This window comes from Bos indicus, chromosome 4 (assembly GCF_029378745.1).
Source record: "Bos indicus isolate NIAB-ARS_2022 breed Sahiwal x Tharparkar chromosome 4, NIAB-ARS_B.indTharparkar_mat_pri_1.0, whole genome shotgun sequence".
Taxonomy (NCBI): Eukaryota; Metazoa; Chordata; class Mammalia; order Artiodactyla; family Bovidae; genus Bos; species Bos indicus.
In genome coordinates this window covers 52,756,284-52,779,287 of record NC_091763.1, presented here as the reverse complement: position 1 = coordinate 52,779,287, position 23,004 = coordinate 52,756,284, and the positions used below count along the sequence as shown (strand labels likewise).

At 36.2% G+C, this 23,004-nt stretch overlaps 1 protein-coding gene across 7 annotated transcripts in view; it reads right to left on the bottom strand.

Annotated features, from left to right (window-relative positions):
- Positions 1-23,004, bottom strand: part of TFEC (transcription factor EC) — a 229,031-nt gene that overhangs the window by 66,565 nt on the left and 139,462 nt on the right. For all 7 annotated transcript variants that reach the window (XR_011566239.1, XM_070787803.1, XM_070787802.1 and 4 more), the window contains one exon: positions 4,325-4,576. Coding sequence is in view for 6 of the 7 variants with exons in the window: in XM_070787803.1 (XP_070643904.1) it covers positions 4,325-4,504 (180 nt within the window). In the remaining variant the exon portion in view is untranslated. The remainder of the gene's footprint in view (positions 1-4,324; positions 4,577-23,004) is intronic.

The window sequence follows — 23,004 nt, the reverse complement described above, 5'->3', positions numbered from 1 at the left end:
GAACCTGGTGGGCTACAGTCCAGGAGGTTGTCAGACATGACTGAGCGCAAGCACACACAAGCCGTTACCTATTAGTAATTGTTTTACATATAAACAGATTAAATTATCCAATTCAAAGACATAGTGTGAATGAGTGGATTAAAAAAAAAAGATTCAACAACCACTGTCTCTAGGAGACTCACTTTCACTGTAAGGACAAACAGGGATTGAGAGTGAAGGGATGGAAAAAGACATTTCAAACAATGGCAACTAAAAGAAAGTAGGAATCGTTTACATTGATTACATCAGACAAAACAGACAAAACTAAAAATGGCAAAAAAAAAAAAAAAAAAGAGAGAGAGAGAGAAACAAGGAAAGTCATTATATAAAGGTAAAGCGGTCAATACAACAAACTGATATAACAATTTATGAGCCCAACATCAGAGCATATAAATATATAAAGCAACAACTAACAGAGCTAATGAGAAAAATAAACAGTATAATAATTATAAACAATAATATCTGAAGACTTTTTACCACTCTCAACAATGGACAGATTATCCACACAGAGAATCAATAAAGAAACAGTAGATTTGAACAAATTCAAAGGATCATAAAGGGCAACACAGAACAACTATATTTTTCAAAAAATTGTGAAACCTAGAAGAAATGGAAAAGTTCTTAGAAGCATAAAACTTATTAAGACTGAATCAAGAAGAAGTAGAAAATCTGAATATACCAATTACTAGTGGAGATTGAATTAAATTAGTAATAAAAAATCCCCCAATGAGAAAAACCCAGGACCAGATGGCTTCACTGGTGAATTTTACCAAACATTTCAAGAAGAATAAACACCAATCCTTCTCAAAGTCTTCCCAAAAAATCAAAGAGGAGGGAACACTCTCTAACTGATTTTATGAGGCCAGCATTATCCTGATACTAAAATCAGAAAATGAGATTACTAAAAAAGAAAGCTACAGGCCAATATCCCTGATGAATATAGATGCAAAAGTTTTCAATAAGATACTAGCAAACTAAACTCAGTGCATATTAAAAGCATAATTCACCAGTGATCAACCTATGGAAAGGGGAAAAAAATGTTTGCAAACCATACATCTGACAAGGAATTAATAACCAAGACCTATAGAAAAGCTCCTAAAACAACAGTAAAAATGCAATGTAAAAAATGAGAGAAGGAGCTGAATACATATTTCTCCAAAGAAAAATAAACAAAAGGGCAACAGGTACATGAAAAGATGCTTAACGTCATTAGTTATTAGGGGAATGCAAATTCAGACCACAATGAGATATCACCTTATACCTGTGAGAATACCAATCACAAAAAGATAAGATAATAATGCTGGCAAGAATGTGGGGAAAAGGTTACCCTTTTATGATATTGGTGAGATTGTAAATTGATACAGCTACTATAGAAAACAGTATTCAGGATCCTCAAAAAAATTAAAAATAGAACTACCATATGATAACGAAATTCCACTCCTGGGAATATACCCAAAGCTAATAAAAACAATACCTTGAAAAGATATCTGCAGCCCCATGTTCATAGTATTTACAAAACCAAGATATGAAAGCAACCTGTGTCCATCCATCAGTGACTGGCTAAAGAAACTGTGAAATAAACAAGAATGCCATTTAGGCATGAAAAAAATAAGGAAATCCTATCATTGGCAACAACATGAATAGGCCTTGAGGGCATTATGCCAAGTGAAATAAGTCAGACAGAGAAAGACAAATAGTGTGTGATCTCACTTATATATGGATTATGAAACAAAAACAAAAAAACCTCATAGAAAAAGAGATCAGACTTGTAGCTACCAGAAGTGGGGTGGGGGAATGTGGTATGGAATTGGAGAAAGGTGGTCACAAGATCCAAACTAAAATTATAAGATAAATAACTACTAGGGGTATAATGCACACAATGCGACAACTGTATTTAACAATGTTATATGATTTACAGGAAAGTTTTCAAGAGGACTTTTTTTTTCTTCTTTTCTCTTCTTTTTCTTTTATTGTGTCTACATGACAAGATGGATGTTAACTGAATTTATTGTGGTTAATCATTTCACAATATATGCATATTAAATCATCATGCTATATGCCTCAAATGTATACTGTTATTATGTCAAATATTCCTCAATAAAAATAATTTAATCATAAAAGTAAAAGATCACAGAAGTTCCCTACAACCCACCCAGAAAATGTAAGTATCAAAAGAACTCTTCAAGCTGTAGAAATGTTAGTAAGAGAGGTTAAGGATTGAGACCCCACAACTAGTAAGTGGTGGTTTTAACCTCATGCTGTCTGACTCTAAAGACTGCACACTTTCTGCTTTGTGACAAGGACTCCTAGAACTAATCAAAGAATATCAGGAAATGGCAAAAAAGTAGGATGTATCTTAGCTACTAAAGGCAGCAAAACTGGAATTGATGGCAGTATGTGAAAATGTGTCTATGATAAATTAAATTCAAAAACACATTAAAACTATAACAGATGAAATAAAACTATGATTAACTGGACATTAATGACAGAAGAGCCTTTTAATACACAGTTTAAAGAAAAATGGTTAAAAATTTTTAAAATGTTTATCTGCAGCCAGTATGTGCCCTAGACCATGGCACATACTGAAGCTTTCTACCCTTCCCAGCCATGCAACCCCTTTTGACTGACACCACCTAAAGGACCTCTAAGATCAGGTAAATTTCTCTTATAATGTACAACCTTATTATAAAATAAAAGGAAAGCTGTGTTCCTAAGAAATAAAACTGCTTACTAAGAAAATTAACATATGTTACTCATCCTTTCTCATTTTTTAGAAAACATATTTCACAACACAGAGTACTAACCACTGTACGATCACAGCATCATATTTCATAAGATACATATTCTGATCATTTTCTGGGTTTTGCCTAGAATTGACAGGCATATGCATATCTTTTGGAATTTGTTTTTTCCTTTGTAAATCAACCTTCCACACAAGGGAAAAACTTTGAAAACTTTGAAAGAAGAAAATTATAAGACAATTGTATTGGGTGAGTTCTAATATTTACTATACAGATGAACAGATGATTCTCATCTTACATATATTTTTATGACCTTCATAGAGTGAACAGAGAATCTAGTTCTACATTTTTTTTTGGAAAATTCTTTATATACTTGTTACTGAAAAGTTTAAGTAAATATACATGTAGAGATTTATATTCAGTTTTGGATTTTAACTAGTCATGTTTTGTGATTGCTTTATATTTTATTAAACAATCTACTAGATCTTTCCTCTTTTCTCTTTTCTAGATTAACATAAAATTTGCAAAAGAAAATTTTCCTCTATCATTTGGAATTTAAATACTTAGATATTGAGTATTATTCTTTTGCACCTGGAGACTATAGATTTCCCTTGGCCTGAAGAAGCTATGTTGTAAACGCTTTGATTCCTTTGATTGTGTACTTTAAATTTTCCCCCCCCCCTGTTTCTTAATAAATTCCTTTGAAAAATGTGAAAAAAAAAAAAAAAGCAGTGACCTGAATTCAGTAAAAATCACCAGGAATGTAGATTGGTAGATTAAATCTAGGAGCAAATAGGACCACGGCTTCATCTAACTAATCAAATGGAAAAAAAGAAAAGAATAGAAAACTCAGTTATTGATATAGGTTTTCTACATTGAAATATTAAAGGAAGTCTTTTTCCCAGTTCAAGTTCTTTCCCACTTCTACTGATTTTTCAGGATTTTTTTAAGGTCCATTTACAAGCAAGTCACAGTAATTCTGAACGCCACAAAGCTAAACATTCATTCATTTTATATCTTCAGCACCTCAAATTTTCTCTTACTTAGTAAATGGAAAGCAAAGTATTTGTTGAAAATAGAAAGGAATGAATAATCAGTAATTAAAAACTCAGATACAATACTATAAAATATTAAGTGCAAGAAGACTATTAGTCTCATTCTGATAAACATTTCTAGAGTAAATTTTTACTACTATTTAAATTCCACTTATTTTGTCTTAATGGGTACTTCAGAAAATGTAACTGTTGATAAATGTTTTAACTAAAGCTATCAGAAAACCAGTACAATTCAAGCTAAATTTTCTTAACCAATTTTGACTCACATTGATACAAACTGAAATAAAAATTTTTAAGTGAATTGTTATATTTTATGCATAACAATTCTTATGGGAATAACTAATTATTAAAAATTAATAAGATATCCTTTTTGTTAAAGGAATTTGCATATAGAATGTTTACTATAAAAATATTGACTTCAATTTCTTGAAGTGTTTTTTTTTTTTTTCAAAAAACTATATATTTTCTTAAGTTAGTCATTAGACATACATGCCATTCTGTATTGTCATCTTCTTTGCCAAGAGTTAGCAACTTGGTGAGTGGATTTCCAGTGAGACCAGTGTCACTCTCGGGAGACGGGTGTCCATGCTGCACCAGAAGTTCACTGCTTGGCGTGGGAGGATGTGACCTTTTAAAACTTTGGTTGAGAATCTGGTGGTCAAGGGTCATGAAGGGTTTTACTTGCTGTCGCTGAACCTTCTGTAGCTGAGTCCTTGCAGGACTTTCAAAGTGTGCTGGGACCTACCAAATAGAAAACAAACATATGCAATGTGTAGCATCATCTGGTAAAGGAGTTCCACTTTTGACAACTGAATCATGACAGCAAACACTATAATGTCCAGTTTCTTTCTTATTTATTATCTATACATCTGTCATAATTTACATATTAATGGATTATAGTTTTAAGGAATAATTTACAGTTTACTAAAATATTTTAGTAAATATTCAAGGGATTAGATCTGATAGACGAGTGCCTGATGAACTATGGATGGAGGTTTGTGACACTGTACAGGAGGCAGGGATCAAGACCATCCCCAAGGAAAAGAAATGCAAAAAGGCAAAATGGTTGTCTGAGGAGGCCTTACAAATAGCTGTGAAGTGAAGAGAAGTGAAAAGATAGAAGAGAAGAGAAATAGAAGAGAAGTGAAAAGCAAAGGAGAAAAGGAAAGATATACTCATTTGAATGTAGAGTTCCAAAGAATAACAAGGAGAGATAAGAAAGACTTTCTCAGCAATCAATGCAAAGAAATATAGGAAAACAATAGAATGGAAAAGTCTAAAGATCTCTTCAAGAAAATTAGAGATACCAAGGGAACATTTCATGCAAAGATGGGCTCAATAAAGGACAGAAATGGTATGGACCTAACAGAAACAGAAAATATTAAGAAGACGTGGCAATAATACACAGAAGATCATTTTTGATCTTCACAACCCAGAAAATCATGATGGTGTGATCAGACATCCTTGAATGCGAAGTCAAGTGGGCCTTAGGAAGCATCACTACAAATAAAGCTACGGAGGTGATGGAATTCCAGTTATTTCAAGTCCTAAAAGATGATGCTGTGAAAGTGCTGCACTCAATATGCCAGCAAATCTGGAAAACTCAGCAGTGGCCACAGGACTGGAAAAGGTCAGTTTTCATTCCAATCCCAAAGAAAGGCAATGCCAAAGAATGTTCAAACTACCACAGAGTTGCACTCATCTCACACACTAGCAAAGTAATGCTCAAAATTCTCCAAGCCAGGCTTCAGCAGTACGTGAACCGTGAACTTCCAGATGTTCAAGCTGGATTTAGAAAAGCCAGAGGAACCAGAGATCAAATTGGCAACATCTGTTGGATCATTGAAAAAGTGAGAGAGTTCAAAAAAAAACATCTACTTCTGCTTCATTGACTATGCAGAAGCCTTTGACTGTGTGGATCACCACAAAATGTGGAATTTTCTTCAAGAGATGGGAATACCAGACCACCTGACCTGCCTCCTGAGAAATCTGCATGCAAGTCAAGAAGCAACAGTTAGAACCAGACATGGAACAACATCCTGGTTTCAAATTGGGAAAGGAGTATGTCAAGGCTACATATTGTCACCCTGCTTATTTAACTTATATGCAAAGTACATCATGAGAAATGCTGGACTGCATGAAGCACAAGCTGGAATTGAGATTTCCAGGAGAAATATCAACAACCTCAGATATGCAGATGACACCACCTTATGGCAGAAAGCGAAGAAGAACTAAAGAGCCTCTTGATGAAGGTGAAAGAGGAGAGTGAAAAAGTTGGCTTAAAATTCAACATTCAAAAACAAAGGTCATGGTATCCGGTCCCATCACTTCATGGCAAACAGATGGGGAAACAATGGAAACAGTGAGAGACTATTTTGGGGGGCTCCAAAATCACTGCAGATGGTGACTGCAGCCATGAATTTCAAAGACACTTGCTCCTTGGAAGAAAAACTGTGACCAACCTAGACAGCATATTAAAAAGCAGAGACATTACTTTGCCAACAAATGTTCGCCTAGTCAAAGCTTTGGTTTTTCCAGTAGTTATGTATGGATGTGAGAGTTGGACTATAAATAAAGCTGTACACTGAAGAATTGATGCTTTTGAACTGTCGTGTTGGAAAAGACTCTTGAGAGTCCCTTGGACCTCAAGATCAAGCCAGTCAATCCTAAAAGAAATCAGTCCTGACTATTCATAGGAAGGACTGATGCTGACACTGAAACTCCAATACTTTGGCCACCTGATGCGAAGAACTGACTCACTGGAAAAGACCCTGATGATGGGAAAGATTGAAGGTGGGAGAAGAGGACAACAGAGGATGAGATCATTGGATGGCATCACCAACTTGATGGACATGAGTTTGAGTAAACTCTGGGAGTTGATGGACAGGGAGGCCTGGCATGATGCAGTCCATGGGGTCCGAAGACTAAGCGACTGAGCTGAACTGAAAATATTTTAAATGTTAACTAACTGTTTAAGAACAGCCATTAAAATAACATGCAACTGGTACCAAACCTGGAATAAATATATAGGCATCAAAACTTTTTGAGGATCTAATAAGAATGACTAAAATAATATAAGGAATATACAGCTAATTCACTATTATTAGGGATTTTTATATATCTCCTAGATTCCTTTGTATTACATATAAATATTATATTGTATATAATTATAATTATTTTTAATTAAAAGTTTAAAAAATTATCCATGAAGGAACAGAGACTAGAAATAAATATACTAAATGTTGTCTGATACTTTACGGGTGATGAAAACCTAGGTGATTTTTTTTTCAATTTTCTATATTTTCAATGTTTGATACTGAGTTCATTTTCAGCTTTAAAAAATCTTAATTTTAAACCCTTCTGTATTCTCACTTTATAATAACGATACTTTATTAAAGTCATTATGAATTGACAGAAAGAAAAGCATTCAGAGAAAAATCTAACTAGTGTCATGTGCCAACTAAGCAACTATCCAGTATTTTGAAATTCCTCTTTCAAAACATAGACTTAAAATTCTGGGCATCTTCAGTCTAATTATCATACTTAATGATATACCATTATTTGTATAAGGACAACTTTAAGTATTCTAAGCTTTCCCTTTAAAAGCCTCTGAAAATAGGATTGCCCACCAGTCCCCGTTATATTTACTATGCTGCAATATGGCTTCTAATACATTTTCCTCAAGTGGCCTATATATAACCCTATTTAATATTTCCCTCATGTTAAACAATAGCAAAGATTGCTGTACAGTGCTTATTTTTCCTTTTATTTCAGTTTCACAATCTACTCCTTAAATCCCTTAACATGCATTAGCTCAGATAAATAGCCTTTACAAAGGATTTTGCATTTAAATTAGCTGGTTTGGGTTACAATATTGTAGTAGTTACTTCAGTTTAATTCTGTTATGCTGACATTTTTAGCATTATTTTAATTGTACTACCATAAAATAATTTTTCAGTCATATAAAAAAGATTAAGATTGGTAATAAAGATTACACATATTACTAATTATATTGCTATGAGCTTTAAGTTGTAAAATAACATTTCATTAAAATGCCAGTGGTAATTTTTTAGGGTAGCTATTTAGATTATTCTACAGTTTTAAATTAATCCTTCTTAATCCACATACATCTACAAAATATACATTATAAATAACATTTTCAGATTCACAAATCTGATTGATTTTCACACAATGCAAATGAATGCTAAAGAACACTGTATATTTTTCTAAGAAAAGTATGTTGAATCAGAATATACAACTTTCATTAACTAATTTTTCACCATTCATTGATGCTAAAAGCATCATTAGAGTACTTATTTCAGTTTGTGTTACATCAAGTGTCCATGGGAAGTCATAGCTGTGACCCTAGGGCTCTAGAAATTTACAATATACTTGGGCAATATTAATATCAACTACAGCAAAAATGACAATAATGATAAATGTAGAAATATGCAACAAGTATCAAGCACTCTGCTAAGCCTTTTATACATATTATTTCATTTACTTTTTGTTACAGTCTTAGGATATAGATATCAATAATATCTACATTATAATTGAAGACACTAGGACTTAGAAAGGTTAAATGGCGTGGCTGTCATCATCCCACTGGCAAGGGGGAGTCGGAATACAGGGCCTGGCTCCCTAAGCACTACAGGATATTGGTTCCTGATTGAAATTACTGGAACACAAAGCAAAAAGCTCAGTAATGTAAAGTCAGTAAGCCTGACTCTTTTGTGACCCCATGGACTGTAGCCTCCCGGGTTCCTCAGTCCATGGGATTTCCCAGGCAAAAATACTGAAGTAGGTTGCCATTTTCTTCTTCAGGGGATCTTCCAGGCCCAAAGTTGAACCCATGCCTCCCACTTGGCAGGTGGATTCTTTACCACTGAGCCACCTGGGAGGTAAACCATAATCAGAGTTTCAAAGCCTTCACCTGTAAGGCCAGAGCAGTTGCAGATTGTGAATTGGTTCTTTAGATTATCAAAGAGATTAAGACCACTAAGATGTAAGGAAGTTTTGCTATTAAAAATAATAAGTAAAACACATTTCTTGAACTCTGAATTACTCAAATAATAATAATTATTATTATTGTTTTCATAATCTCTGAATTATGTCTCAACAGTATCTCTCTGGAATGCTGTTACTGCAAACTAAAAATAATGATCAGCTTAAGTTCAAGACTGTCTATGTGCAGAAATCGTTTTATTTCATTTAAAAGGATTTATTTACTTTATTCTCCCTATTTTCCAAAACATTATAAATAACTATGAGCTGTAAATGTAGTGTGGAGTAGGGAAAGGCAACCCACTCCAGTAGTCTTGTCTGGAAAATTCTATGGCCAGGGGAGCCTGGTGGACTACAGTCCATGGGGTCACAAAGAGTTGGACATGACTGAGCAACTGAGCACACACACATGTAAATGTGGTGAAAGGTATTTACACAATTAGATGTAGGCTGAAGATTAATATTGCAGCTGAGTACCAGATTTACCCATGAGCATCCTGACAACAAAGGAAAAGGGAAAATTATTAAAACATATTAGGTGGAACCTTCTGGAATCACAGATACTTGACCATTTTGATCTACAAAATGTCTGTTCCATATTGTTATTCAGTCACTCAGTTGTTTCCAACTCTTTGCAATCCCATGGGCTGCAGCACACCAGGCTTCCCTGTCCTTCACCATCTCCCAGAGCTTGATCAAACTCATGTCCATTGAGTTGGTGATGCCATCCAACCATCTTATCCTCTGTCATCCCCTTCTCCTCCTGCCTTCAATCTTTCAGGCATCAGGACCTCTTCCAAGGAGTCAGTTCTTTGCCTCAGGTGGCCAAAGTATTGGAGTTTCAGTTTTAGCACTAGTCCCTGTAATGATATTCAGGATTGATTTCCTTTAGGATTGACTGGTTTGATCTCCTTGCAGTCCAAGGGACTCTCAAGAGTCTTCTCCAACACCACAGTTCAAAAGCATCAATTCTTCAGCACTCAGCCTTTTTTATTGTCCAGCTCTCACATCCATACATGACTACTGGAAAAACCATAGCTTTGATTACACAGACTTTTGTAGGCAAAGTAATGTCTCTGCTTTTTAATATGTTGTCTAGCTTTGTCATAGCTTTTCTACCAAGGAACAAGCATCTTAATTTCATGGCTGCAGTCACCACCTGCAGTGATTTTGGAGCCCAAGAAAATAAAGTCTGACACTGTTTCCATCGTTTCCCCATCTATTTGCCATGAAGTGATGGGACTAGATGCCACGATTTTTGTTTTCTGAGTGTTGAGTTTTAAGCCAACTTTTTCACTCTCATCTTTCACTTTCATCAAGAGGCTCCTTAGTTCCTCTTGCTTTCTGCCATAAAGGTGGTATAATTTGCATATCTGAGGTTATTGATATTTCTCCCATCATTCTTGATTCTAGCTTGTGCTTCATCCAGCTGGGAATTTCACATGATGTACTCTTCATATAAGTTAAATAAGCAGGGTGACAATATACAGCCTTGACATACTCCTTTCCCAATTTTGAACCAGTCCGTTGTTTCATGTCTGGTTCTAACTGTGGCTTCTTGACCTGTGTACAGGTTTCTGAGGAGGCAGGTAAGGTGGTGTGGTATTCCTATCTCTTAAAGAATTTTCCACAGTTATAATTCAACCTAATGTATATTTCTTAAAAGTAATTAAATCATGCCAGCTCTTAGGGAAGACATATATTTTTCAGAAAAATATCCAAGAATTTATAAACTAGATTTTTTCATAAAAGACATAATTGATAAAATTCTAGTAGCAGATTTGTAATATGTGCAGTGAAATTCTTTACATGCTCAGATTTAAATATATATATATATTTATTTATTATCTAAAAAAGAGTCATGCAGGAACAATCTGAAACTTGACTATGGGAGGTTTATTGGGGGCTGCTCTCAAAACCAGTTCGACAACAGAATGAGGGAAGCAGGATCAGATGGAAGCAAGTGTAATTCAGTCATGAAGGGGATAATGTTGGCCAAGCACCATAACTTCCACCACATTTATTCTTGATCAAAAGCCCAAAGCATAATATGAATCATCTCAAGTGAAAGCCCAAACATAAAACTTTATACTAATGTGACTTGACCCTTAGATACCAGAGATCACACTTAGAGCAGGTGGAACAATGTTTTCCAAACCAATTTATACAGCAGACTCCATATTTAAGCACACTAACCTAGATGATCAGCTGGTTAGATCATAAACCCAATATCAGTTTTCTCAAGCTAGGCTTTTGATAGAAATTATGTTTTTTTCAGAAGTTCCATTATTTGGAGTTACAAAAATGAAACAGCTTAAAACATCCAATTATTTTTTTAATGTGTTTCAAATGTAGTTAAGCTCTCATAATCTAATAGAGAGATGTGGATCTTTTTAAAAACTAGAAATGCATGTGTTGATATGCTATAAAAATGTTTACATTCATTAATAAGATAACCGAGGGAATGTACTTAATGGGTCAATTGAAGAATTTTTTTTAATTAGAAATACACAAATTCCTACAAGTACAAGAGGCTAAAGAAGTTGGTCAAGAAGAGGAAAAAAGCATTATTCTGGTTGTAGAAAATATAATCACTGGAGAATCACAAATGCAAAATATATGTGTTTATGTTTTTTTAATTTCTATTCCTATTTTTAGACTAGAATAGATGCAGGAAAATTCTGATTATTGAGAGAATGATGGAAATCCATGAGCAAGCCGGCCAACACTACAGACAAAAAGTCAGATATTCTCTGACACAGCAGAAGATGATTAAGAATATCTGATATCTGAGGTTTATTTTAAATTCCAGAGTTTAGATCAATCTTGGATGATTTCACCTATATAAATCAGTAAATATTGTTAGAAATTAAAACTAACAAAGTGTTATGTGGCCCTATTTGTGTTTGTATTTAAAATCTCCTGGTAGGTAGTAGAGCTGTGGAGTAATACAGGCCAGGCAAGCAGTTCTGGCTAGAAGAGCTCTCTATGTTCACATGTGGAGGCATTCTTATTCTCACGTGAAGTGAAGTGAAGCCGCTCAGTCGTGTCCGACTCTTTGTGACCCCATGGATTGTAGCCTACAAGGCTCCTCTGTCCATGGAATTTTCCAGGCAAGAGTACTGGAGTGGGTTGCCACATGAATTATCCCAATTTACATTTCATTGTTCCACACTATAGCCTTTTGACTTAGTCCTCAGATGAGTTTCAGATCCTATCTAGTGGATAGCAACAGGAAGGGTATTTTGTGGGAGGAAATTTTAGAAACAATTCGATGGGTGGCTGTACAAAAAAACAAAAACTGCAAAGGACTTCATCAACCCTGTGATTCTCTGTCTATGATATTGTCTACTGTTATCATATATTCTTAAGTATTGGTACAGATCATATAAAAACTTTTAAACATAATTCATATTTATGCAAATATATATAAGATAGCCTCTTTAAAAAGTTATCTTTTTACAGAGAAATCATAAGATAATTATAAAAGCCATCAGCTAATTCTTTCAACATTCACTCAGCAGTGAGAATGTGCTCTTTGTTAAAGCTAGTCCCAAGGGAAAATCATTCCTTTCCAGAAAGCAGGTCTGTGACCCATGTGTCACCATCCCTGGAGACCGCTTATCTTAACTGAGGGCACAGAACCTGGGAGGAGATGAAACACCTTCTGGGTACTGGCCTTTTGAAATTCAAAACTAAAAAGTGGTGGCAAACATCACACAAGCAATTGTCTCAGTAACATTTTATCATCATTAATTTGACTCGCAAAAAAAAAAAAACAGTCAGGCATGACTACTTGCAAAAACAGAAACAGAAACATACTCAGCAAGAAATACATTTATTTTATACATATTTACTATTTGGTCATAGTAAACAAAAACACATGTACTACCACCACACAAGCATGTATGCTGCTGCTGCTGCTGCTGCATCGCTTCAGTTGTGTCCAACTCTGTGCGATCCCATAGACGGCAGCCCACCAGGCTCCCCCATCCCTGGGATTCTCCAGACAAGAACACTGGAGTGGGTTGCCATTTCCTTCTCCAGTGCAGGAAAGTGAAAAGTGAAAGTGAAGTCGCTCAGTCATGTCTGACTATTCGTGACCCCATGGACTGCAGCCCACCAGGCTCCCCTGCCCATGGGATTTTCCAGGCAAGAGTACTGGAGTGGGGAGCCATCGCCTTCTCCGACAAGCATGTATATACACATAAAAAAGCAAGACAGACAATCTCATTCACTACAACATGACAGTACTTATTTAATTTTGCTAATTTTGTACTAAGGTTGAATTTAATAAATGAAGTAAAAGCTTGGATTTCATGAGTAATAGGTAACTATTAATTATGTTCCCAGTAGCAGAGGTATATAAGAAGAAATCTATTTTGGGGAGCTTATGAATCTACTACCTCCTAGATACCTACTCATAAAAGCCACATGACATTGTTAATATTCTGTAGCAAAGATTAATAACTCATTTCTTCAAATCATACTTTCTTCACAGCAGTCTTTGGATATGATATACCCATAAATCTCATCTTGACTAAACCTAAAATTATACAGTCGAGCTTGTCTGATTGAGATATAACTACTGAACAAAGTAGGCTGGGTTCATCAAAAGTTTTACTTAGATTTCTAAATAGCTGTCAGCATATTTCAGCTGAACATTATATAATCCAAAGCTATTTAATGGATAATAATATAAAATGTGATTGTAACATATTCTTTCACTCCCAATCATTTGAATTTGGGTAATTCCAATGGTGTGTCTTTAGAAGAGGCCCACACTTAAGAGACTTTAAAGAAGCATGAATATTATTAAGCAGAGTGTTCCTAATTCAATAGTATTCTAGCAGGAAAAATGCTTGCACTCCACAAGCCCTCATATTTTTACTGTAAAGTGTTAGTTTCCCTAACAACTCCATCTAGCTCCACCTATACTTGCTTTGATTTACTTCGAGTCCGACACGACTGAAGTGACTTAGCAGCAGCAGCATCTCAGGAAAATTACATTTTGTATCCCAGCTGGCACTAGTGGTAAAGAATCCTTCTGCCAATGCAAGAGACATAAGAGACTCAGGTTCGACCCTTGAGTACAGAAGATCCCCTGGAGGAGGGAATGGCAACCCACTTCAGTATTCTTGCCTGGAGAATACAAATGGACAGAGAAGCCTGGCGAGTTAAGTGCATAGGGTTGCAATGAGCTGGAAACGACTGAAGCGACTTAGCAGGCACACATGCATACCTCTTTAAAAGAATTAGAACAAATGCCAGAAATGACTGAAGTTTATCTGCTTTTTAAGAATATGTGTATTTAGAAATTGAGACCAATAAGTATCAACCAAGAATCACATCAGACACTAACCACTTCCTACTGACTTCAAAATGACACAATAGCCACACACACACATTAAAGTCACGTTGCAATATCACCACTAACTGAAATAAGTTAATATGAAAAATGCAGATAACTTAAGTGATAATGTTTTAAAATATATATGACATTGCATTTACAGGCTTAGCATTCATTAATTCTACAAATATTTGAGTGCCTACTACACATCAGGTTTTACACTACTGTGATAAGCTCTGGGGATGTAATTATGAACAAAATAGGTACAACCCAGTATTCAGAGTTCACAGTCTACTAGAAGAGATAGATAATTAAAATATAATTATAACACAATATGATAAACCCTATGAAAGTAAAAGGTGTCACAAAATCAAGCAGAAAGACCTCAATAAAATGGGAATAAATCATTCAAATGATAGTTTCTGCTATTAATTTCACTAATTCATTCACTTAATAAATATGTATATGCCTATATAGAGAGCCAGTTGTGTGGGGAAAATGGTGAGCAAATTGAAACATGGTCCCACTCCTCATGAAGTTTATGAACAGGTGGAAGAGACAGACTTTAATCTATACTTTCAAGTATTACAAGTGAGGGACAAGTGAGATGCACATGCCTATGATCTTGTAGAAAAAGATCATCTGGACAGAAGTTAGGGACAATTTCCCTAAAGAAGGAATGGTATGGTTAGATCAGAGGGTGAGTAAGAAGGAAGGAGAGGCAGAGTATAGGGAAAAAAAACATTCCATGGAGATAAAGAAGCATGTGGGAAGACCCTGGTGGGAAGAAATGAGATGAGAAAAATGCACTGAAAGGAGATGACATGACTAGACCAGAGTGTGAAATAAGGCTGAGAAGATCAGCAGGGCCAATTCATGAATTCATGCAATATTTTCAGTATATAAAGATATCTTATTTTCTTTATCACAAGAATGATGGCAGTAACAGTTAAGTGGACGAATTTTAGAGGGGCAAAATATGAGAATCTAGGAGAGAAAAAAAGGCTGCTTGAATTAGGGTCATGTGATAAGGGTTGTCAGTCACATGGAGACAAATAAATGGAGTCAAGAGATGTTTAGAAATGGATTAAGAAATGACATCTGAGGTTCTGGCTTAAGTGACTGAATAGATAGTGATGCTCTTCACAGAGAAGACTGGGTTTTTTTAGGGCAACAAAGAATCATAAGTTTAGTTTTGAACACACTGAGTTTGTGATGTTTTGAAGGTACCCAAGAAGGTATGTGAAGTACACGGCTGCATACACGGGTCTGGAATTCAGAGGTAAGGTATGAGTTGTGAATAAAGTTTACAAAACATTTATGCTTAAGTGATAACCAAGATGATCTTTGGAGGATGTACAGAAGAGAAGATAAAAGACAGCCTAGTGTCAAAGATGGTGAACTCACAAGTTCTAATTACACATAGGGAAATCTATTCTGATTCTAAACTTTTATTTTTCCCCTGGGTTCCAGTAATTTCTCCCTCACATTTTGCAAAATGCTTATTTGAAGTTTGTGTGTGTTACATTGTCAGGTAAATCCTCTTTAACAAAATAGTTATTAGTTTGCCCTATTTCCAAAATTATGCATTCAATCTCTTAATGTAAATACAGAGCTATTTTCCTAGTCCAATAACACTACAATTCTAATATTCTCAGTTTCCCACCTCTTAGCTACAATTCCAAAATCCAAAAAGTTTTAGAAGTAGGAGTTTTTTTTAACTTTGGCACGAACTCATTTTGTGGTAAAATCAAACCTGAAATGAGACAACCCTATAACCCTTCTTTAGCCCTCTAACAGTAGATATTCATATGCACAGCTGAAGGTACAATAGTGTTTGATTATGGGACGCTGTTTTGGATACTGGAGGCTGTGGTGGAATATACTATCATAAATACTCAGTTGGTCCTCTGCAATTATTTTCTAAAACTTCAGTACAATATTTAACTATTTTATTTTCAGAAATTACAGCATATCATAAATTAAAATTAAGCATTTTCTCTCTTGGAGAAATAATAGATGAGGAAATGTTCTTTCCAATTCAATAAACCAACTGAATACATGAAAGATGTATTCTTCCCTTAATAGGAAAGAATTGGTCAGTTATAAAATTTTATTTTGATACTGTTAGCAATATGTGAACCGTGAACTTCCAGATGTTCAAGCTAGTTTTAGGAAAGGCAGAGGAAACAGAGATCAAATTGCCAACATTCGCTGGATCATCGAAAAATCAAGAGAGTTCCAGAAAAACATCTATTTCTGCTTTATTGACTGTGTGGATCACAACAAACTGTGGAAAATTCTTAAAGAGATGGGAATACCAGACCACCTGACCTGCCTCTTGAGAAACCTATATGCAGGTCAGGAAGCAACAGTTAGAACTGGACATGGAACAACAGACTGGTTCCAAACAGGAAAAGGAGTTCGTCAAGGCTTTATGTTGTCACCCTGCTTATTTAACTTCTACGCAGAGTACATCATGAGAAATGCTGGGCTGGAAGAAGCACAAGCTGGAATCAAGATTGCCCGGAGAAAGATCAGTAACCTCAGATATGCAGATGACACCACCCTTATGGCAGAAAGTGAAGAGGAACTAAAAAGCCTCTTGATGAAAGCAAAAGTGGAGAGTGAAAAGTTGGCTTAAAACTCAACATTCAGAAGATAAAGATCATGGCATCTGGTCCCATTGCTTCAAGGGAAATAGATGGGGAAACAGTGGAAACAGTGGCTGACTTTATTTTTTTGGACTCCAAAATCACTGCAGATGGTGATTGCAGCCATGAAATTAAAAGACACTTACTCCTTGGAAGGAAACCAACCTAGATAGCATATTGAAAAGCAGAGACATTACTTTGCCAACAAAGATCCGTCTAGTCAAGGCAGTTTTTCTAGTGGTCATGTATGGATGTGAGAGTTGGACTGTGAAGAAAGCTGAGCGCCGAAGAATTGATGCTTTTGAATTGTGGTGTTGGAGAAGACTCTTGAGAGTCCCTTGGACTGCAAGGAGATCCAACCAGTCCATTCTGAAGGAGATCATCAGTCCTGGGTGTTCTTTGGAAGGAATGATGCTAAAGCTGAAACTCCAGGACTTTGGCCACCTCATGTGAAGAGTTGACTCATTGGAAAAGACTCTGATGCTGGGTGGGATTGGGGGCAGGAGGAGAAGGGGACGACAGAGGATGAGATGGCTGGATGGCATCACTGACTCGATGAACATGAGTCTGAGTGAACTCTGGGATTTGGTGATGGACAGGGAGGCCTGGCGTGCTGCGATTCTTGGGGTCGCAAAGAGTCGGACACGACTGAGCGACTGAACTGAACTGAACTGAACTGTGACATTTAAGTTTAGTGTTTATGGCTATATTTAAGTAAGTCAGTACTCCAGTTTATATTCTTTTTAGAAGTTTATCATGCGATTAAATTTTTTTCATGTAAATGTGAAAATATACAAGTTAATTATTTAAGCTAGATTCAGTAAAATAAGTTTTAAATTCTAAAAAAAAGACACGTTTATCTAAATTCATTAAGGCCTAAACATATATTAATGAAACTATTATAAAACAAAAGACATTTTTCTTCAGAAATCAACCGTTGTATTTAGATGAAGCTTTATACTTCAGTTACTTTCAACTTAAAACAAAGCTCTCATGTAATGCTTAAATGTACTATTTTTCTTCCTCTGTATAGTGACATTTTGATATCATTTTTATTATGAAATTGTGAATGTTCTTTCAAGGATGCAGAAAATAAAGCAGAAACAAGACTGATTTCTTTAAAAGGTCGTATTTCAAATATCTTGGAAAGTCATCAATGCATTTTTTAAAAAACATTTTACATGTTCTAAAATAGAGCCAAAATCATAAATAGGAATATCTGGAACAAAAATCCAAACTTTCCTATAATACTTGTTATCTCTTGTATCATTCTGCTACAAATGCATTATATTTTTTTTATTTTTTAGTATATGTTAATGGTACAATTTGGGATAACATCAATATATTGCCAACTTATGCAGACCTTACAAAAGAAATTCATAGGCCACTTAGTTTTTAAGATTAATTTACAATAAATAAACATGTATTTTTGTAAGAATAAAAGGACCATAAATGCTTATTTCTAAAAAGAAATTCTAAATAATTCAGACTGGTTTATATTGTCTTAGGCTTGAAAACTTTTTATATCCCTTATCTACTTTATGAGTTGATATATGGTCATCAATTAATAAAGTCATTTTTATCATAATAAAATGTCAACATTAGAACTGCAGTATTCCAGCCTAACCATTTTCTAAAGAATATGATTGGGGCATTTTAGGTTGTTAAATATTAAAATAATCTAATTGAAAATGAGACTTTAAAATTATTCATTATGATTGACAAATGGCAGAAAATAGCTCTGTTTCATAAGTTCATTTCATCATTCAACTTTTGTAGATACTACTAGTATTTCTGGAGGGGAAAAAAAAGTAAAATTTATCTTGTCTTTGTTTTACATAACTAGTACATAGAATTATTTTTGGCTCTCTGGTCTAAAGGCACCTGTTACTACATTATTTACATAAAACAAATTCCCCAAGTAAATGTGTTCTCATGTATGAAAGACCTTCAAACAAAGTTGTAATTTTACTTTCTCTTTATCACTGAAGAACGGTTCTTGTTTAGAATCAAAAAAATATAATTCCAACTTAAATTGTTTATGTTATAGTAAGTATATAGCCACGAAATACTAATTTGTTGAGAAGACTGATCACAGGACCTCATGGACTAGTTGAAAGCCCCAGAATGCAAAATAATAGTAGCCACAGTCACAAGTTGAATCAAACCAATAATTTGATTAAACACCTTTATCTTGATGAAAGTGAAAGAGTAGAGTGAAAAAGTTGGCTTAAAACTCAACACTGAGAAAACTAAGATCATGGCATCTGGTCCCATCACTTCATGGCACATAGATGGGGAAACAATGGAAACAGTGAGAAACTGTATTTTCTTGGGCTCCAAAACCACTGCAGATGGTGACTGTAGCCATCAAATTAAAAGACGCTTGCTCCTTGGAAGAAAAGCTATGACAAACCTAGACAGCATATTAAAAAGCAGAGACATTACTGTGCCTACAAAGGTCCCTCTAGCTATAGTTTTTCCAGTAGTAATGTACATATGTGAGAGTTGTACTATAAAGAAAGCTAAGCAGGGAAGAATTGATGCTTTCAAAATGTGGTGCTGGAGAAGACTCTTGAGAGTTCTTTGGACTGCAAGAAGATCCAACCAGTCCATCCTAAAGGAGATCAGTCCTGAATATTCATTGGAAGGACTGATGCTGAAGCTGAAATTCCAATACTTTGGCCACCTGATGCAAAGAACTGACTCACTGGAAAAGACCCTAATGCTGAGAAAGATTGAAGGTGGGAGGAGAAAGGGACGACAGAGGATAAGATGGTTGGATGGCATCACAGACTCAATGGACAAAAGTTTGAGTAATCTCTGGGAGTTGGTGATGGACAGGGAAGCCTGGCATGCTGCAGTCCTTGGGGTTACAAAGAGTTGGACACAACTGAGCAACTGAACTGATCCTCATTTTATGGATAAAGAAACTGAAGCTCAAACAGGTTATCAGACTCACTCACAATCACAAGGCAGAAAAGTGAATTTGATTTCACATCTTTTGATTACAAGGAGAGTATTTTCTCAATTACATGTTTTTTTATTATCAGCATACAAAGATAGTAAAACTCCACCCCCAGCATTAGAAAAAATGTTTCCCACATTTGTATATGAATCAGTTGATTCTACTCTCTAATGAAAGAACTGTTGGAGTTGCTTCCCCACTATTAGTTGACTTAGCTTGATTCACTTTTCAGTTCAGTTCAGTCACTCAATCGTGTCCGACTCTTTGCGACCTCATGAATTGCAACACGCCAGGCCTCCCTGTCCATCACCAACTCCCAGAGTTCACTCAGACTCACGTCCATTGAGTCAATGATGCCATCCAGCCATCTCGTCCTCTGTCGTCCCCTTCTCCTCCTGCCCCCAATCCCACCCAGCATCAGAGTCTTTTCCAATGAGTCAACTCTTCGCATGAGGTGGCCAAAGTCCTGGAGTTTCAGCTTCAGCATCATTCCTTCCAAAGAACACCCAGGACTGATCTCCTTTAGAATGGACTGGTTGGATCTCCTTGCAGTCCAAGGGACTCTCAAGAGTCTTCTCCAACACCACAGTTCAAAAGCATCAATTCTTCGGTACTCAGCTTTCTTCACAGTCTAACTCACATCCATACATCACCACTAGAAAAACCATAGCCTTGACTAGACGGATCTTTGTTGGCAAAGTAATGTCTCTACTTTTCAATATGCTGTCTAGGTTGGTCATAACTTTCCTTCCAAGGAGTAAGCGTCTTTTAATTTCATGGCTGCAATCACCATCTGCAGTGATTTTGGAGCCCCCAAAAATAAAGTCTCTCACTGTTTTCACTGTTTCCCCATCTATTTCCCATGAAGTGATGGGACCAGATGCCATGATCTTCATCTTCTGAATGTTGAGCTTTAAGCCAACTTTTTCACTCTCCTCTTTCTCTTACATCAAGAGGCTTTTTAGTTCCTCCTCACTTTCTGCCATAAGGGTGGAGTCATCTGCATATCTGAGGTTACTGATCTTTCTCCGGGCAATCTTGATTCCAGCTTGTGCTTCTTCCAGCCCAGCATTTCTCATGATGTACTCTGCATAGAAGTTAAATAAGCAGGGTGACAATATACAGCCTTGACGAACTCCTTTTCCTGTTTGAAACCAGTCTGTTGTTCCATGTCCAGTTCTAACTGTTGCTTCCTGACCTGCATATAGGTTTCTCAAGAGGCAGGTCAGGTGGTCTGGTATTCCCATCTCTTTAAGAATTTTCCACAGTTTATTGTGATCCACACAAAGGCTTTGGCATAGTCAATAAAGCAGAAATATATGTTTATCTGGAACTCTCTTGATTTTTCGATGATCCAGCGGATGTTGGCAATTTGATCTTTTGTTCCTCTGCCTTTTTAAAAACCAGATTGAACATCTGGAAATTCATGGTTCATGTATTGCTGAAGCCTGGCTTAGAGAATTTTGAGCATTACTTTGCTAGTGTGTAAGATGAGTGCAATTGTGCAGTAGTGAGCATTTTTTGGCATTGCCTTTCTTTGGGATTAGAATGAAAACTGACCTTTTCCAGTCCGATGGCCACTGCTGAGTTTTCCAAACTTGCTGGCATATTGAGTGCAGCATTTTCACAACATCATCTTTCAGGATTTGAAATAGCTCAACTGGAATTCCATTACCTCCACTAGCTTTGTTCATAGTGATGCTTTCTAAGGCCCACTTGACCTTGTACTGTAAGATGTCTGGCTCTAGGTGAGTGATCATTATGGTTATCTAGGTCATTAAGAGCTCTTCTGTATAGTTCTTCTGTGTATTCTTTCCACCTCTTCTTAATATCTTCTGCTGTTAGGTCCATACCATTTCTGTCCTTTATTGTGCCCATCTTTGCATGAAATGTTCCCTTAGTATCTCTAATTTTCTTGAAGATATCTCTAGTCCTTCCTATTCTATTGTTTTCCTCTATTTCTTTGCACTGATCGCCGAGGAAAGCTTTCTTATCTCTCCTTGCTATTTTTTGGAACTCTGCATTCAAATGGGTATATCTTTCCTTTTCTCCTTTGCTTTTCACTTCTCTTCTTTACACAGCTATTTGTAAGGCCTCCTCAGACATCCATTTTGCTTTTTGCATTTCTTTTTCTTGCAGATGGTCTTGATCCCTGTCTCCTGTACAATGTCACGAACCTCCGTCCATAGTTCCTCAGGCACTCTGTCTATCAGATCTAGTCCCTTAAATCTATTTACCCTTATGGCAGAAAGTGAAGAACTAAAGAACCTCTTGATGAAAATGAAATAGGAGAGTGAAAAAGTTCACTTAAACCTCAACATTCAGAAAACTAAGATCACGGCATCCAATCCCATCACTTCATGGCAAATAGTTGGGAAAACAGTGGAAACAGTGGCTGACTATTTTTTTGAGCTCCAAAATGGTGATTGCAGCCATGAAATTAAAAGACTCTTACTCCTTGGAAGGAAAGTTATGACCAACCTAGACAGAATATTAAAAAGCAGAGACATTTCTTTGCCAACAAAGGTCTGTCTAGTCAAGGCTATGGTTTTTCCAGTAGTCATGTATGGATGTGAGAGTTGGACTATAAAGAAAGCTGAGCGCTGAAGAACTGATGCTTTTGAACCGTGGTGTTGGAGAAGACTCTTGACAGTCCCTTGGACTGCAAGGAGATCCAACCAATCCATCCTAAAGGAAATTAGTCCTGGGTGTTCACTGGAAGGACTGATGTTGAAGCTGAAGCTGCAATATTTTGGCCACCTAATGTGAAGAGCTGACTCATTTGAAAAGACCCTGATGTTGGGAAAGATTGAAGGCAGGAGGAGAAGGGGACGACAGAGGACGAGACGGTTAGATGGCATCACCGATATGAGTTTGAGTGCATCCCGGGAGTTGGTGATGAACAGCGAGGCCTGGCCTGCTGCGGTTCATGGGATCACAAAGAGTGGGACATGACTGAGCAACTGAACTGAAATAAACTGATCAGAGGGCAGCAGGTTGAAAACCACAATCACAGGAAACTAACCAATCTAATCACATGGACCACAACCTTGTCTAACTCAATGAAACTATAAGCCATGCTGTGTAGGGCCACCCAAGACGGACGGGTCATGGTGGAGAGTTCTGACAAAATATGGCCCACTGGAGAAGGGAATGGCAAACCACTTCAGTATTCTTGCCCTGAGAACCCCAT